At 48.5% G+C, this 18,383-nt stretch overlaps 1 protein-coding gene across 1 annotated transcript in view; it reads left to right on the top strand.

The window, feature by feature from the left end:
* Adgra1 (adhesion G protein-coupled receptor A1) overlaps positions 1-13,266 on the top strand; it is a 42,754-nt gene extending 29,488 nt beyond the window's left edge. Inside the window, exons 7-8 of the mRNA XM_028787193.1 lie at positions 9,250-9,348; positions 10,206-13,266. Coding sequence (XP_028643026.1) covers positions 9,250-9,348; positions 10,206-11,430 — 1,324 coding nt within the window. The 3' untranslated portion in view covers positions 11,431-13,266. The remainder of the gene's footprint in view (positions 1-9,249; positions 9,349-10,205) is intronic.
* The last annotated feature ends 5,117 nt before the right edge of the window (positions 13,267-18,383 follow it).

An 18,383-nucleotide genomic window follows, 5' to 3' on the forward strand; every position in this document is an offset into this window, starting at 1 on the left:
CCCCTTCCCCCCCCCCCCGGCTAAGGATGCACTTACAGAGATGAATGTGCAGGAATGTGTGGCTTGCAGCGGGGAAGGACTTCCATGCCTATCTAACCCTAGTCCCACTGGCCTGATTTCAGAGTACCCCATTGTCTGTGCTTTGCTACCCAAGTTTGTGACCCTTGCACTAGTGTGCCTGAACCTGAGCTGGGAATGCTGGAATTGTTTCGTTATTTTATTTTTATCATGGGTTTTTCCTGCACACCATTCCTTATGGCCCGTTACATAACTATCCACAATATGGCTCACTGTTCCGCCTCACTGTGCAATATGGACTTCTATGGTGCTGTGGTTGGTCCAGCCCTGCTGCCTCCTGTACTCTCAGGCTCCCTGTCCTTACAGCCCTGGCTGTGTGATTCTAAACTGCTGTGTCTAGAGGTCAGCCTTTTGAGGTTCTCTCTTCCTCTTCCTTTGGCATACTGGGACTGACCCCAAGCTAGACAATTCAAGCAGCAACTGTCCTGTGTCAGCTAGGCTGATGATTCATAAGAGGCCTAGAGTCATTAGGGGCCTTTGTTGACTAGAACTGAAAGACTTGGAAAACAGAAACCTCCCTGAAGAAGGAAGCTCTGTGTATGAAATCTAATACTACAGGGGCATGACACAAGAGAAGGTTCCAGGGGAGAGTGCATCTGAAGCCTCCTCAGGGTAGGCAAGGAACCAGTGAAGAGAACATGACCACCTCCTATTATTCATGAGATCTACTGACAGCCAGGACAAGGACAAGACAGGCACTGAGGCAAAGGTCCATGGTCCAGACAGCCATCCCTGAATGAGGTGGGGCTCTACCATAGTCCAGCATCCACCCTGGTGATGAAGACAAATGCAGCAAGAAAAGCAATGGCTTGGCCAAGAGGCACTTCGACAGCCTCTGACGCCCTCTGTTGACAATGCTCGACATTGCAGGCAAGCCAGGAAAGAGGGAAAGACTGAAGTTGTGGTTGTGTCCTGTGAAAGCTTGGAGCTAGAACTCTACAAGGGAGGAGCAGCCTTCCCAGCCACCGACTGTGAGTAATGTTCCCCTCATCCCCTCTCTGAGAAGATGACAGTGACATTGGAAGAACCAGTTTCCCAGGACAAGGTCTGCAGGACTGCAAAGGCAGTACTGGACAGTGCTGAGTGACCCCAACAGTCTTCAGTTTTCAAGTAATGACTGAAACTCAGAGCCACTAATTCTCTCTGAGTACTCTGGGCCCTGGGCTTGCAGAGAAGACCAAAAGTTTGCCATAGCCCTAATGTTCTAGCTTGGTGCAGGCTCACATTTGGCCATAGACAAAGCAATCAACACCATACAGAGCAAACCCATCATCCCTGTCCCATTGCTGCCAGGAGTCTGCAACAGCCAGGGGTACCTGGAGGCTGGAACCTGTAGACATCATGGGGAATGCAACTACCTTCCCATTCAGAATGAGGTCTCAGGCTGCCCTGTGTTCAGAACCAGGGCTTTCTGTGTCCATAACCATAGAAAGAGCAGAGAGTCCCTGTGCATGATGTCAGGTCAGCTGGCTCTAGACAGCAAGGCACTGGCCTCCAGAGCCCAGCAGCCAGCTCTGGATAGAACCTGCTTAGGGTGGACCTCCAGTTACAGCTCATTCATGAGTTTTCCTACTGCTGCTATGAACAAGGGTGCTGTCGCATCATTAAGCTGCCTACTAATGTGTGCCACTGCACAGCATGACGCCTTCCACACGCTAGGAGTCCCACATGGTTCTGTTATCCTTCCCTTGGCTTTCTGAGATTGCAATCTGGAAGTTTTTGTGTATTTCCTTCAACATCCAATCAGAATAACTCCCCAGTTTCTGACCATGGTTCTGCCCTTCACTCAGCTGGCGGGCAGACTTACTCTGTGACCGCATTATACAAATTGGGCTGCTTCCTGACAAACCAATTTCCCTAGCCCTAATGTTCTAGCTTGGTGCAGGCTCACAGTTAGCCATAGACAAAGCACTCAACACCATACAAGTCCCAGGAGCAGGTCTTAGCTGAAGCATAATTTCACCAGGAAATGTGAGAATCCTGTGACAACAGACTTAACACCCACCCATTAGCAGCCACTGCGTGGAGGCACTGTCTAGCTATATGAGGTCGATTGGTCTCTACCTTCATGGAAAAACCACCATGTATACAGGACAGTGATGTGACAGAACAGATTCTTGGGGTGGGGTGGGATATGGGAAACTGTAGAGGTGCAGGCTTGGCTTAAATTGGCAAAGCAGCCAGCCTGGACAACTGCTGGTAAAAGAAGACCGCACAGGGTAAGGAGTTGAGCCATGATGGGCTTCAGGCTTCTTATGCACACTGCTCAGTGGCCGCTGAGGTATTTGTCTTTGGGCCGAAAATACTACCTTACAGTTTGGGGTTCTCTGTTCCCTAAGAAAAACCCTGACACTTTCTCATCAAGCAAGACCACATGGTGCGCGCACGCACGCGCACACACACACACACACACACACACTTCTTGAGTAGGGCCTTGGTGAGAAGAGAGTGGCTGATCTATAGAAGAAGAGGCTAAACCTATGCAGGCCAGGGCCAAAGGGGAGATCCACCCAAAGCAGGTTCTGTCCAGAGCTGGCTGCTGGGCTCTGGAGGCCAGTGCCTGGCTATCTAGAGCCAGCTGACATGACATCATGCACAGGGACTCTCTGCTCTTTCTATGGTTATAGACACAGAAAGCCCTGGTTCTGAACACAGGGTAGCCTGAGACCTCATTCTGAATGGGAAGGTAGTCACATTCCCCATGATGTCTACAGGTTCCAGCCTCCAGGTGCCCCTGGCTGTTGCAGACTCCTGGCAGCAATGGGACAGGGATGATGGGTTTGCTCTGTTCAAGGCAAACCTTTGGTCTTCTCTGCAAGCCCAGGGCCCAGAGTACTCAGAGAGAATTAGTGGCTCTGAGTTTCAGTCATTACTTGAAAATTGAAGACTGCTGGGGTCACTCAGCACTGTCCAGTACTGCCTTTGCAGTCCTGCAGACCTTGTCCTGGGAAACTGGTTCTTCCAATGTCACTGTCATCTGCTCAGAGGAAAGATACTACTCTCAGATGCCTGGAAAATCTGCTCCTCCTTTGCCCTGGGGACCAGTCGGGGATGGAGCCCCAAATGGAGCCAAATTGTAGCCCACCTGCTGCAGCTCATACAAGGATTTGCCAGGTCAGTGAGTCCCACTCCATACCAGATTCCCACCTCGCCCTGTGTCACTCTCTCCTATGGTACCAGCACTGGGTATCTATCACCATTTCAAATGGTAACCTGTAAGAGTGGGGCTCCTGGGACCTGCTTTGTGTTCTGGTTTGCTTTTTTGGTGGTGTTTGGTTTGCTGTGATAAAACACTGACCAAAAAAAAAAGCTTGGGGGAGAGAAGGGTTTGTTGGATTACAGGTTACAGTCTATCATTAAGAGAAGCCAAAGTAGGAATCCGGAGGCAGGAAGTGAAGCAGGGACCACAGAAGATGAGTGCTGCTTACTGGCTTGCTCACTCTGGCTTGCTCAGCTGCCTTTCTCATGCAGCCCAGGCCCACCTGCCTAGACATGGCACTGCATACCGTGGGCTGAGCCCTCCTACATCAATTAGCAATAAGATAGTGCCTCAAAGACCAACCAGATCAAAGCAGTTCTGCAGTTGAGGTTTCCTCTCCCCCAGTGGCTCTAGGTTTGTCTTAATACTGACAGCTGAAGCTGACAATGACAGGTGTGTTCCAAATCCTCTAGGGAATTTCCCTAAGGCACTTCCTGCTAAGACAGTGACCTTCTCCCACCTCCTCCCAACAGTTTATGATGAAAGCCTTCACCACTCGTCCTCTGCTGTACCACCCTGCACTGTCTAGTCACTCTCCAAGGCTATAGCCCTCCACTTGAGTACCCACTCTCTACAGTCCAGCACCCCCCATCTACCCACCCTCCTTCCATAGCCTAGCTATACCCACCTGGCTATCCACCCCTGACACACACAGCTGCCCATCCATTTGTTTGCCTTATTTGTGTGCTTTTGCAAGTATGCTGCAGACCTCATAGATACACCAAAACTGTTGAGCAGTGTCTGTTTACAGGGCTTCCCCACTGTGCGGAGTTCGCTTGTGTGTAAATGGGTAGTGCTCACACATGCTTACTGAGCTGCAAGAGATGCAGGCAAAAAAAACTTGACTGTCCACCTAGGTATCCATCAGAGTCCATTCTATGAAGACTGTGCACATCATAGTAAACCATGAATGTATTCAATGGGGGGGGAAGCAACAAGGGGAAGTAAGGAGGGTGATATCTATATGATATTAATAAGTGACCTTGAGCCACCAATCCAAATGGTGCTGCCCGAGGCTGAGGAGCTGCAGGAGTGTGTCCTGCTGCAGGTAGGGTGGCCTCTGTGCAAGCTATGTTTCCAGCAGTCTGCTGTGGTGGCTCTTCCTGTCAGGCACATGTGTGAGCTCTACTTAATCATCCCCCACTTGATTATTTATCTACTCACTGGTTTTTATTCATTTTGCTTTGGGTTTGATAACTTTCACAGCCAAGTCCCGAAAGTGTCCTTATGGCTGGCCCTAGGCACCTCTATGAGTGATATTTTTCCATCACAGTGACTGCCTGGCTTAGTGCCTGGGATTAATAAGATCACTCAGGGCTGTAGTGTGGCTCTGTGGTAGAGTGTTTCAGTACAATCAGAGAGAGAGAGAGAAAACACTCCAGTGTGCAGCCTTTTGTATCAGACATGGTTGGCTCAGATGTTTCTGGACCCATGTCCTGTGAGGATAGATACACAAATCCCAAACATGTCAGGAATCTGGGAGTACCAGAGATTCTTCTTGGTCTTTTAAGATGGATCTGAATAGTCCAGTCATTTATACTCTCAGATAAATATAGAATCCGTTTTTCAACTTTCACGAGAAGAAAATCTTTTGGGGCTGTGACTGTGATAAGTTTATGACATTTAATGATATCTTTATTTCTCAATGTCTCCTGTTATTATTTACACCTAAAAATTGTGTCTGTGTGTGAACTCTGCACCTTCTTAAATTCACACACATGTCCCATAGATCCTGCAGAATTTCTCATGGAGTCTATCTCATCATCTACAAACAGAAACACGTCTTCCTCCTCATCCTCATCCTCATCTTCATCTGGTACAAATTTTCCCCAGGTGACTTATAGACTTATAGACACTGCCTTCTTTTGCTGGTTGGCTGAGTTGGAGAATGAATACATGCCATTTCCACTCGATACTTTTCCTGAATCCAGCTAATGATCCCACCATGTTCTACACACTGCTGATACGTTGAACTACATTGCTAAAATGTATGAATAACAAACCAGTCCAGAGTCTTACTTCCATAAAGTGCTAGGACTTCATTTACTTATGCATTACTAGAGAGTTAATTGCAAAGGACTACAGGTACACATTGCTGACCTCTTCAGTACTTTGTGTCTGGTTTTGACATCAGGTACTACTGACCTCAAATCTGAGAAAATTTTTCTGCCCACTATATCCCTTGATTCTTGTAGTGTCTCTGTAGAGTGCATAACAGCAACTCTTTCTTAAGACTGGAAATTAATCTTCTCAAACAATCTTCAATTAGTTTATTATCACTATTGTGTGTGCACAGTGTATGGAAGGGGTGTGCCACGGTATGTGTGGCAGTTAGAGGACAACTCTGTGACATTGGTTCTTTCTGTCCATCAAGTTATTGGGTTATTATTTGGGTTACAGAGATCAAACCTGGGCTTGTAAGGCATGGTCACTTACCCACTGAGCCATCTTGTCTGCCCTTCTTCTCCTTTTATTAGTCTAAGAGTTGATAGCTTCACTGGCTTTTGCTATAGAGAAGCAAGTTTTCAGGATTTTTCCCCTGATCTTTATCATCTTCATCAGGTGACAACCTTGGGCCAACCCTGAGCTTTTGTTTTTCCACCTTGTCAAGGTAGAATAGATCACTAAACTTTAAATCTGTCTGTCCTTTCTAATGGAAGATTGGAAACTAAAATTTTTCCTTTCAACCCTACTGTATCTGCAGCCAAGAAATTTTGGTGTGTTACATTTTCCTTGGTATTGTTTAAGGTACATCCTTTATGATCTCATCCTTATTCTATGAATACTTTATAAGTGTGTTGTTAAGTCCACAGTATTTGTGGTATCTTGAGCAAAATATTGCTACCCACTTCTCACCTAATTTATTTATTAGAGAATATGCTCTGCATGATTTCAAATCTTGCGAATGTTTGAGTCTTTCATGACATATACCTGTTGAAGAGCCCGTGACACACTAGAGGATGCCACTGTTGTCATGGTGAATATGCCACATGTAATGAAAGAGCACATATAGGGTACCAATGTTGTCATAGTAAATAAGCCGCACACAGTGAAGAGGGATGTGTGATTACCTCTGTTGCCATGGTGAATTGCCACATACACAGTGAAGGAGGGTATTTAAATACCATTATTAATATGGTAAACAGGTCACATACAATGAAACAGGATGCCACTGTTGTCATGGTGATCAGTACATGCACCTTGGAGGAAGATGCATGCTTACCAGTGCTGTCTTGCTGAAGCAACCACACAATGAAAGATATGTAGATGCCTCTGTTTTCATGGTGAACATACCACAGGCTCCGGAGGAGGATACATGGACCGTGGCTGACAGGTCACACACAGCAGAGGATAATGTGAAGATGTCATGGTTGACATGGTGAACACACACACACTGAAGGAAAATGTGTGAATGTTATGGTCGCCAGGGCACATGGGATACACAGACTGAATGAAGATGTGTGGGTGCTACTCTCATTTGGATGAATAAGCCACACATTCTGGAGAGTAATGTGTAAATGCCACTGGTGTCATGGTGAACAAGCCACAGTGACTGGAGGAGGATTACATTGGTGACGCTGTTTAGTGAGATGTGATACAAGGAGTCTTGAGGCAGACTTCTTCAAATATATGGCTCTATTTCCTCATTGAATTTTGGTTGGCTGTTCTGTCTCTTGTTGAAAGAGGAAACATTGATGCCAACTGCAATTCAGGAACTGCTATTTTTCCTCTGTGTCTATCAATTTGTTCTGGTATTTTGAACCTTCTATTGGCCGCTGCTGTGCTGCCTCCCAGACGAATACAAATGTCATGTCTTGCCTGAGCCTGCGTTACTTCTGTCTTGCCCAAGCCTGTTTTCTCTTCTGCTGCTGGCTTGGTAACCTTCCTTGGCTTCTCAAGCCTTCTAATGCTGTAACGTTTTAATACAGTTTCCTCATGTTGTAGTGACTCCCAACCATAAAATTATTTTCATTGCTACTTCATATCTGTAATTTTGCTACTGTTATGAATAGTTGTGTAAATACCTAATGTGTGATCCCTGAGAAAGGGTTATTTGACCCTAAAGGAGTCACAATCCACAGGACAGGCTGAGAACCACTGGCTTACAGGGCAAGGCTGAGGGATGACTCCTCCTATAGGTCCACTTCCAGGCGCCACCTCTTATCTCTCCTACCCCCAGCTGGGTCTTTCTTTTTTCCCCCCCTCTATTGTAACAATCTCTACTTTGAAGTAGAATATTTAGATTGTTACAATGTAACTAATTTTTCACTTGGTTAGATTGTCTCTGTTTATTCTCTTTTCTTTTTCTATCTCTTTTGTGATACTATCTTGGTGTGGTTTCTGTTCTTTCCTTCCTCCTTCTCTTCCTGTGTTTGTGTTGTTATAATATTTTATTTCAAATTTAATATATTAATTAGCTTTTTTTTCCTCTTAGTGTCTTGCAGCCACCTCAGAGATTAAAAGACCCAATCTAATCACAGTCTAAGGAAAATAAAGTTGAACCAATTAGCATGAAACATCCAGAGATATCTTGTAACTCGAGGCCACCTTCCCCTCTTCTTTTATGTCACAAATGCCAAGCCTCTCACCGTGTGTCATTCATGAACTCACAAAATGTCAGACTTTTCTGTTGTAACACTCACCTTGTTTGAAGAAGTTAAAGGAAAAAAATCTTTTCTAGTTCCCCCTAAGCATAGCCTTCCTTGTTCTCGTCCTTCCTGGTGACCCAGCTTCTTTCAGAGCAGTATCCCACTAGCCTTAGAGATGTCACATGACCTTCCTTCACTTGTAGTTCACCGGGACTGTTAGTTATTCTTCAGTGCACCTGTTTTACTTTATTTAGTTTTAGAAAAGGCATCACCATGTGGCACTAGCCTCTCTGGAGCTTGACTGCTGGGCAGCCCAGGCTGTCCTCAAACATCACAGTTCTCTTTGCCCTGCCCCCCAAGCACTAGAATTACAGGTATGCACTGCCATGCTCCACTGCACCTTCGTTCTTGAATTCTATTTGCCACAGCATCCCTAGAAGGCCCTCCTCCCAGCCTTTGGGTCTGGGTCCTGGTTACAGTGCTTGTAGGGACATTGTGCCACACTCAGGGTGTCTGTAACAGCAGCCCCTTTCTTGGGAGAATCCTTTCTAAGCTGGCCTAGAGGTGACCCCCACCATGGCTCAACACCATAGGAAGCTCTCAGTCATGACCTGTATGTCAGAACCAGTGTGTACACAGGCTAAGTCTAGGGCACACATGCTCAGTGAGGTTGGACTCAAATGGGTATCCTGTAGGCTAGATACTGAATCACCCTCAGTTGAAGCTATCATTTGAGGCCCATGGACGGGAGGTCAGTCCGTGCTACTGCCTACTCCCACCAGGGTGATCAGCTGGCTCTCCAGGGATAAGTCAAAGGTGAGCAACTTTCCCAACTGCTATGGAGGGATAGGGGCCCTAGGCTTCTCACCCTAAAGCTAGGTTTCACTATATACTGGCCCGCTGATCACTAAGTACTATTGACAGGGAAAGGAGAGGTATGAGCTGGACTCTGGCTGAAGATGGGTTCAAAGGGAATCCAACTGGGCCACCACTCAGTAGTGAAGTAGTGAAGACACTACTTCAGGATAAGGTTGCCCACTCAACACCCTCCATGACTGTCTTTGCCCTATAGGCATATTGGCTATATCTCTTTTCTATCTGGCTCCCAGCCCAGGCTCCAAGAGGTCCCACTACGTCTGAAGATTCACCATGAGTCCCTACCATTGAGAACCAAATGAGTGGAGGACAGATTTCCCTATTGGATGTGTGCTTGTCTCTTCTAAAGGGTGGCCTGGCTCTAGAATCCAGCCACCTCCCCTTTGCATCAGGGAACGGGGAGAATTTGGGACATTCTTGGGAAGTCAGCCTTCTGATCTCTGGCAGGTTCTACCTCATCAGCGGAGGGGTCCCTTTCATCATCTGTGGAGTCACAGCTGCCACAAACATCAGAAATTATGGGACGGAGGATGAGGACGTGGCATAGTGAGTACTTCCTACTTGTAACCGGTTGAGAAGCTGGGAGCACTTCCCAGCTCCTCCTGTGTTCATCCCAGACCCTTACAGAATGTGCTGACTTTGTGCCCAAGGCTGGGGAGGGCAATGAAGGCGCCCACAGACATCTGTCATAATCAACCTTTGTTAGTGACTGTCCTCAAAGGTTCCTGTGGTAAGGCACTCATTCCCTTGAGATGAGCAGCAAGCCGTGGTTCTTGGGCCCCAGAAGTCCACTCAGAGTTGTGTTCCCCAGTCTCTAGGTGATCAGAAGTCCTTCTCCCAACACACTCAGCTTCCCACTGACTCTTAGACACCAAAGGCCTGCCTTTTCTATAGTCTAGGATCAGATAACAGGAGGTTAGTTGAGCATGGTATATCCCTGGAGCACAGACAGATCCAGACCCCCCCTTACAGGTACACAAAGCTCTCCATCACTCTCAGTATCCCCTCAGAACTCCCGGAAATCCAACCCTCATGCATGCCATAGTAAGCCCCATTAGAACCTGCTTCCACCCACTCCCTCCTTACCCAGGACAATATCCTGCCTCCATCAGCGGACCTCCTTGCTCCATCCACCCCAGCCTGCCTCTGTCCCATCCTGACCCTCCTCCAAAGGGCCCGCACACCAGGCTAACCAACAGCTGGCTCCAAACACCTATCCAGACTACAGTTCTGTCCCCATCAATCCAAACCTCATGGCTGACCAACAGGTCTTGGGTGCCCATTTGTTTCCTTAGTATAAAATTAAAATATTCCCATGTAAGAAAGAAACCCCATTCAGTCCCGAGGGAAGGGGAGGCAAACGTGCTAGCCACATACCGACACTTACCTGCTTCTCCCTGCAGCTGCTGGATGGCCTGGGAACCCAGCCTAGGTGCATTCTATGGGCCGGCTGCCTTCATTGCTCTGGTCACCTGTGTGTACTTCCTCTGCACCTATGCGCAGCTGCGGCGTCACCCGGAGCGCAGGTATGAGCTCCGAGAGCGCACAGAGGAGCAGCAGCGGCTGGCAGTGCCAGAGAGCGGCCATCGCCATGGAGTGCGTCCTGGCACTCCACCCACCTGTGATGCCCTGGCTGCCTCGCAGCTGCAGAATGAGCATTCCTTCAAGGCCCAGCTTCGCGCCGCGGCCTTCACACTGTTCCTATTCACAGCCACATGGACCTTTGGGGCCCTGGCTGTGTCTCAGGGCCACTTCCTGGACATGATCTTCAGCTGTCTGTATGGCGCCTTTTGCGTGACACTGGGACTCTTTGTGCTTATCCACCACTGCGCCAAGCGAGAGGACGTGTGGCAGTGCTGGTGGTCATGCTGCCCTTCTCGGGGAGATACTTCCACCACCAAGCCCAGTGCCCACCCTACACTTGATGCCAATGGGGATGCCCTGGGGCATACAGCCTGCCTACAGGATTCACCATGCCCTGGAAAACTCAGAGGTTTTGGCCATCCACCAGCCAGCCACTGCAAGATGACCAACCTGCAGGCCGCCCAGGGCCATGTCAGCTGTCTGTCACCCGCCACCCCATGCTGCGCCAAGATGCACTGTGAGCAGTTAATGGAGGAGGAGGCCCACGTACACATGGCTGAGGAGGACGCCTTCCCACACGATCCCCACCTGCACGACCCTCACCTGCACAGGTGCCTCAAGGGCAGAACTAAGCCCCACTACTTTAGCCGGCACCAGGCAGCTGCAGCTGAGAGAGAGTATGCCTACCACATCCCCTCCAGCCTAGATGGCAGTCCCCACAGCTCACGTACGGAGAGCCCCACCAGCTCTCTTGAGGGCCCAATGGGGATGCACACATTGGCCTGCTGTGCCCAGGCTGACCCCTTCCCCATGGTCAGCCAGCCTGAGGGTGGAGACACAAGCCCTGGGCTCTATGGCTGTCCCCCACACCTGTCCCCAGGCCCCACCCACTTGGAGATGCTACGAAGGACACAGTCTCTGCCTTTTGGGGGCCCCAGCCAGAATGGGCTGCTCCAGGGTGATGTTCGGGAAGGCCTGCCATTTGGCACTGATGGGACAGGGAACATCCGAACAGGACCCTGGAAAAATGAAACTACAGTGTAGCCAGGTTGGGAACACAACTCCTTCATCAGTGCCACCATGTGTCCTGAAGGAGCTTCAGAGCAGGGAGTGGCCCTTTGCCATGTGGGATTAATGAGCTGGGAGGGTCATCAAATGACCAAGTGGTTCTGAAATGGTTCACACCTCTCAACCATGATCTCCTTTATTATGAAAGAGCCCATTGGAAGAACACTGGGCCACATACACCTCTACTGGTCCCCAAGCTTACCTCCATAAGCTTGTCACCTGCATTCTGTTTATAGTACCTTCCTTTGCTGCCGGGAGGGAAGCTGGGAGGCCACCTCAGAGACTCCAGCTGGTGTTCTTGCCTTTGGTATATATTTGTTAGGTTTTACTCTAGGGACCACAGCAGTGGCCCCCCCCAGAGCTCGCTCACACTGGGCAGTTTCCTGTCCCCTGCTGTCCTTGCATTACCTCACACCTGCATCTTTACTGGGGGACCCACCTGGCACCTCACAACCTGCACCTGTATGGGACATGGCCCTGGTCTGATAGCCTGAGGTCATTTTGGGTGCTAAGGATGGGCCTGGTACAGAGCCACCAGGAGAGGAAGCAACTAATGGCTGTGGCCTTCGGGGAGCTGGCTACAGTCTCTCTGGGCCTGTACTTTTGAAAGTCAGCCACTGTCAGACTGGATTCTGTTCCAATGCGAGCATGTAGTAGTCAAGTTCTCCGTCCCACGAGGAGGGGCTAAGTGGGTGTAATGATCATCACAGATGAAGGTTTCTTATCATGGATGAAGGTTTCTTTTCCTCTTTGCCATTTTCATGAAAGTCTTGGGTACAAAGTCCCACCTCAAAGAGCATATTTCAACAATGAGCCTTTTGTAAAAGCAAGTGTCTTGTCCTAGGGGAGATCCTCACAGAAGTGAAGCCCAGAGATGCCAACCTGTGAGACTATCCACCTTTCCTCTCTAGCTTTCTCTTCCCAGACTGTAGTCCATATGCATACATATATATGTGTACACATACACACACACACACACACACAGGGATACATATGCACACATTTGTATGTACACACTCGCTTATACACATTTACAGTTACACCATGCACACCACATACATGTGCATCCACACAGCTGCTCACCACATACGTGCGTGTGCACATGCCTGCACACCACCACACATATGCACACATACTGCAGGGTCTACATACAGACACACTGGTGTTCATATCCACCCACAAACAAGGAGTGTGTATCAAAGTCCTGAGTGCTGGGTCTCTTTGCAGATGTGGGTGAGTCTGTGACTTGCTTCACAGAGCATAGCCTTCCTGATAACCGCCTCAGAGAACAGGGCATGGGGGGGGGGGGGCTCCTAGAGCAATGGAGGCGCAGCCTTTGGTGGGCAGCGCCATCTAGAGGCAGACACTCAGTATCTGAGTAAGGAGACTGGTAGACTGATCTGACATTTACAAGCTCCTCTGTGCTGTCCCTTAAAGCAGCATCCTGTACCCATCCCTCAGGTGGGTAGCCAGGGACCACCAGGCTGTTTCAGCACTTCTTTACCTGCTTGCATAGCTGATGTGTGCAGAACCCACCATGCTGTGTACGTACTGTAGATACAGACCATCCAGAGGAAAATACAGTGTTTTACATTGTTTGTCCTTGGTCAGGCTGGTCAATAGCATTCATGTGTGTGTGTTTCTCAGTCTTGACAAGGAAGAACAGTATGGGAGAGGCTTGGACCCCATCCAGGCTGCTCCCCTGGCCTAATCCCTCATCTTTTCTTCCATAGTGCCTCTGGGAGAACAGAGACACTTCTTCATTCAACCAAAGAAATTTGGCATTAAATATTGAACCTGGCTATGTTTCAACATTGATTTAGATTCATGAGACCACTTGGACCAATGCTGCAACAGAGTCCTGTTGTGTCCTGTGGGGGAGTGTAATGATTTGCAGCATATCTGCTTTTTAGAGCCCTCGACTCAGAACCAACCTCTCTTCGACTGAAACTTGTCTATGTCAACTTTACAGGCCTTCTTTTACCTTGCCCCTTCCTTCTTCCTTCATGAGAATATGCATGGCCAATGTGTCGGTGGCTGTACAGTGAGTGTGGATGCATGCTGTATCCTGTGAGTTGTGAGTGGGTGTCGTCAGAGTCATGTTGCATGTCCATCTGTGTGACGTGTGTGTGTGTGTGTGTGTGTGTGTGTGAGAGAGCTTTTCACAAAGGTAGCATCACACACACACTAGCCTCCCTGCACAGGTAAGTATTTCATGAAGCTATATCCTCAGCACAGAGATGTATGTTATGACAACTTTAATCACCTCAGCAGTGATTCTAACTATGGAGGCTCTGCCTGTCTGGAGACTGGCAGTGTCTGCTCTGTCTCCCACGAGGGCACTCCACAGCCAGACAATCTCACGTCTGCCTGCTGAGGTGTCGGCACTGCCTAGGCAGATCAAGGACACCTCTCAGATCTATGAATGAGTCACCTCTTCAGGGGCTTTGAGCAGCTGAGAGGCCCCTGGAGCTACCAGAAAGAAGCTGAGATGGGATCTACACTCCACCTGCCTGAAACAGGCAGGCAAGACTGAAACATGGGAAGACAAGGGAGACTCTGGGCCCCATCTTCAAAGGAAAGTCAGCTTAGAGGATGGAAGGAGGCTGTCAGGGCTGTGGGTCAAGGCGGAGCCTTGGCTGGAGACCTGTGCATGGATCCTTCTGCAGGAGCAGGTAACCCTACATATTTCTTAGTAGTTCCTGGCAAAGGCATCCCTAATGGTGGCTGTGCTGTAGGCAGGCTGCCAAGTCCTACCACCTGTCCCCTGACTCTCACTGTTTCTGGATAGATGCTGCAGGCCTCAGCCTACAGTAGGCTCTGCGATCAACAGATCCCTCTGCAAGGGTCACAACCCCCAGGGCAGCCCCTGTCATACTTACCCCTTCATGTTGTTGTTAGAGTTTACATTTAAGGACAGTGACCTGGGAAACACCTTCATTCTATGATTTACTATCCTCTATAATGTCACCTGTTACTATTACAACTGGGACCAAAGAGTGCATCCTGGAAAACAAAGTATTTGAAGTCCTATGACCACAATGGAGCCCAGTTCTGCATCTGCAACTAAGGCTAGAGACAAAAGAGACAGGAGAACACTGGACATGTGGCTTAGGCAGAGGCTGGGCGCAGTGGGGCTCCTGGGATAGAAGACAGAGAAACCAGGTGAGTGACCCGATCTCTGGGACAAATGAGTGGTCACCTGGGTGCTTTGGTTAACCAGGAGGATGGATAGAGCAGGAAGGTCATGAGATCCAGGCATGAGAGAGAAGGAAGTCCCTGGGGTCACCTGGTAAAGGATGTCTTCACAGTGACTTAGTCAGACTACCTCAAGTATCAAATGAACCAAAGAACCAGTTTTTATCTCATGCCTCTTTGGACTGGCCTCTGTGATCCCAGACAGGAAGTTTAAACAGAGCTAATACCCAGATAGTCAATTCCCACTACTCTGGGACTACTGTCCAGGCCTTCTATGGCTGTATGCCACATTCCCTCCACTCAAGACCTAGACAGGCACTGGACGCCTCCATCCCAGGGTGTCCCAGGGGGTCATCTGGGATGATGGGCCCCTGTCTCACTCCTCACCTACTACTGATATGGGTACTTAGAGATATAATGTTAAGTTCCTTTTGATTCCAGTCTCCATTATTTGATTCTGCATAAATATCAACACGATTGTGATACCACATTCCTGTCTCCACAACCCAAGCTGCAGCCATAACTAGCTATGGCTCCTACAAGAGGAACCCAGCAGCCAGGCCTGTGAATCAGTTCCCATGGCTGTTTCAACCAGACAGTGACTTGTAAGACAATTGACTCAGAGAAAAGGCTTGGTTTGACCTACAGTTTGGAGGATCTAGTCCAGGACCAGGAGACCATGGCTTTGGGTCCATGGTGGGGGTACCAAATAGTGACGAAAGACACGATGGGAAGCATAGGGAAGAGCAAGCAGCTTAGATCACACCAGGAAGGATCAGACACCCACAATCCCTCTTAACAGCCTGTCCAATGACTTAAAGGCTTCTCATCCCACAAAGATCCCTCTTAAAGGTGCATAGCACCTCCCCCCAACAGCACTGCCTTGGGAAACAAGCCTTGACACATGGACTTCTAAGCATATCACAGCAAGGACACAACAGTGAGACATACAGAAGGCAGGCCCTTCCCTGACAGCCGATGTCCTTGGCCTGTCCTCGGACCAGATCCACCTGCCTGAAAGGGGGTGGTGGTGGAAAGAGCTGACTCACCAGGGAGAGCTGGAGGAGTCCTCATGCCTGTGTCTCGGTTTAGAGAGGACTCCTGGCCCTGTCTCAGGAACATATCCTCGTGTACCCAGACTCCCAGAAAGAGAGGCATTCTAGTGAATTATTGTGGGAAAGTGTGTCAGGGAGGATGCTGACAGGGCAAGGAGACATGGCCTGCACAGGGGAGGATGGGTGTAACCAACAGAATTCACCTTTCTTGTTCCCTGGGATTGTGAGTGCTCTTCACTAGTATATTCAGAAAAGCACTGAAGTACTACGGGATAGGTAAGTGCTGTGTGACATTTGTATTATAGGAAACAGTGAGTGCAGCCACCGCCTTGGGAAGGTGATCCCTGAGGTCTCTGAATTGTCATCGTCTGTATCACCTCAATGTAGGCTTAGATTTTTTCAGAACCTATTTTACTTAGGGTTCTTAAATACTTTAATCTCCTTTCTAATCCACTGGTAAGAGAAAAGAAAAGAAGGAAAAGAAGGTTAATAGGAAAAGGGTGATGTAGACCTGCTTAGAAGTAGTTCCTTGGGGCAGTTTCATTTTTTGCTGTCAGGATACTAGCAGTCCAGGCCAATAGCAAACACTAAACACAAATCAGTAGCAGTGGCATGAACCAGCAGAAACACCAAGGTCCGCATGAGTCTGCGGAAGCAGCCAGAATCAGCTGGAACACCATCAGAAGTTCTTTGGAGAGATGCTCTCTCTATAAAGTAAAGACCAGCGAAGACCCGTGAAGACCAGCAAAGCATTGCATAGCAAATGCAAGAGCATCCTTTCATTGTTTGTGGGGTTCCGTTTATATTCCTTCTAAACATCATGCACTCTCTCTCAAGTGTCTGTTTTCAGTAAAACATCCCATGCCCTCTCACAAGAAAACTTCCAGAAAAGCATCACGTGACACAACTGAGTTGTTAGCAAAACCAGAAATTTTCACTTCACTGAGAGGGACAACATCTCCTGATTTATACTGAATTCCACAATCTGTGTCTTGAGAGGGAATCTGGGACAGAGGCTCTTTCAGGGAGGTGGCCCAGCCCAGAAGGCAGATGAGGGAAAGGCTTCTAAACAAGAACATGGTATCATTACAGTTTGGGTGACTGAATTAGGACAGGCTGGTGATCTGTATCAAACAGTCTTGTTAAAAATTTACCCAGTGACAGTTATCACAGCCTGGGAGGGAAGTCTGCAGTCAGAACTAACACGATGATGAAAGGAATGATTCTACTCTGAGCACTCAGGGTGAGGAGAAAGATAGGCAGGTGCCTGGGGTCACCAGGATGCGCTCTCTGTGCTAGTTACTAAGATTAGAAGTGAAAAGGTGCCGGGTGGTGGCGCACGCCTTTAATCTCAGCACTTGGGAGGCAGAAGCAGGCGGATTTCTGAGTTCGAGGCCAGCCTGGTCTACAGAGTGAGTTCCAGGACAGCCAGGGCTACACAGAGAAACCCTGTCTCGAAAAAAAAAAAAGAAGAAGAAGAAGAAGTGAAAAGGCTCAAACCTAACAGGTCAGAATTTCCTCCAGCAAGACTTGATAGAAATCGTGTGCTGTGGCAGGGGTGGCTTAGGGACCTGAGTCATTTGATGGTACATGATCATAGATCCCCTCAACAATTCCCCTACACTGGGAGGAGATGTGGGACACAAAAGATGAAGCTAAGGAGAGAAGCCCTTTTGCGGGCAGGTGAAGCCAGCAAAGACAGGTGGCCAAACTTACCTGTCTTCTGCGATCTTTGCTGACTACCATCCTACTATTTTTTTTTTTACAATTTTTTTTATTGGATGTTTTATTTACATTTCCTATGTTGTCCCCTTACCCCATCCCCCACCCACCCCGGAACCCCCAATCCCCTCACCCCTCCTCCTTCTTCTCTGTGGATGTAACCTCTATCTATTCCCCCCCACTCCCACCTCCCCACCCTCAAAATTCCCACCCCCTGGGGCATCCAGCCTTCATGAGGACAAGGTTCTCTTCTTCCACCTATGCCCAGCAGGGCCCTCCACTCTTACATATTCAGTTGAAGCCTTGGATCCCCCCCCCCAAGTGCTCCCAGGCTGGTGGTTTAGACCCTGGGAGCTGTGGTTGGTTGGTATTATTGTTCTCCTCATGGTGCCGCAAATCCTTTCAGCTCCTTCAGTCTTCACTCTAACTCCTCTATTGAGAAACCCATGATCAGTTCAATGGCTAGTTATGAGCATCTGCCTCTGAATATGTCAGACTCTTGAAGACCTCTGAGGAGACATCCATATCAGGCTCTTATCAGCATGCACTTCCTGACTTCCACATCAGCATCTACCTTTGGTGACTGCACATGGGATGGATACTCAGGTGGAAAGGTCTTCAGACGGCCCCTCCTTCAGTTTTTGTCCCTCGCTTTGTCTCCATATTTGCTCCCTTGAGTATTTTGTTGCTCCTTCTAAGAAGGACCGAATCACCCCCACTTGGTCTTCCTTCTTTATGGACTTCATGTAGCCTGTGAGTTGCATCTTGGGCATTTCAAGGTTCTGGGCTAATATCCAATAATCAGTGAGTGAATACCATGTGTGTTCTTTTGTGATTGGCTTACCTCACTCAGGATGATAATTTCTAGTTCCATCCATTTACCTAGGAACCTCTCGAATTCGTTGTTTTTAATAGCTGAGTAATACTCCATTGTGTAAATATACCACATTTTTT

The sequence above is a fragment of the Grammomys surdaster genome, unplaced genomic scaffold (genome assembly GCF_004785775.1).
Source record: "Grammomys surdaster isolate TR1022 unplaced genomic scaffold, NIH_TR_1.0 125612, whole genome shotgun sequence".
NCBI classification, from domain to species: Eukaryota; Metazoa; Chordata; class Mammalia; order Rodentia; family Muridae; genus Grammomys; species Grammomys surdaster.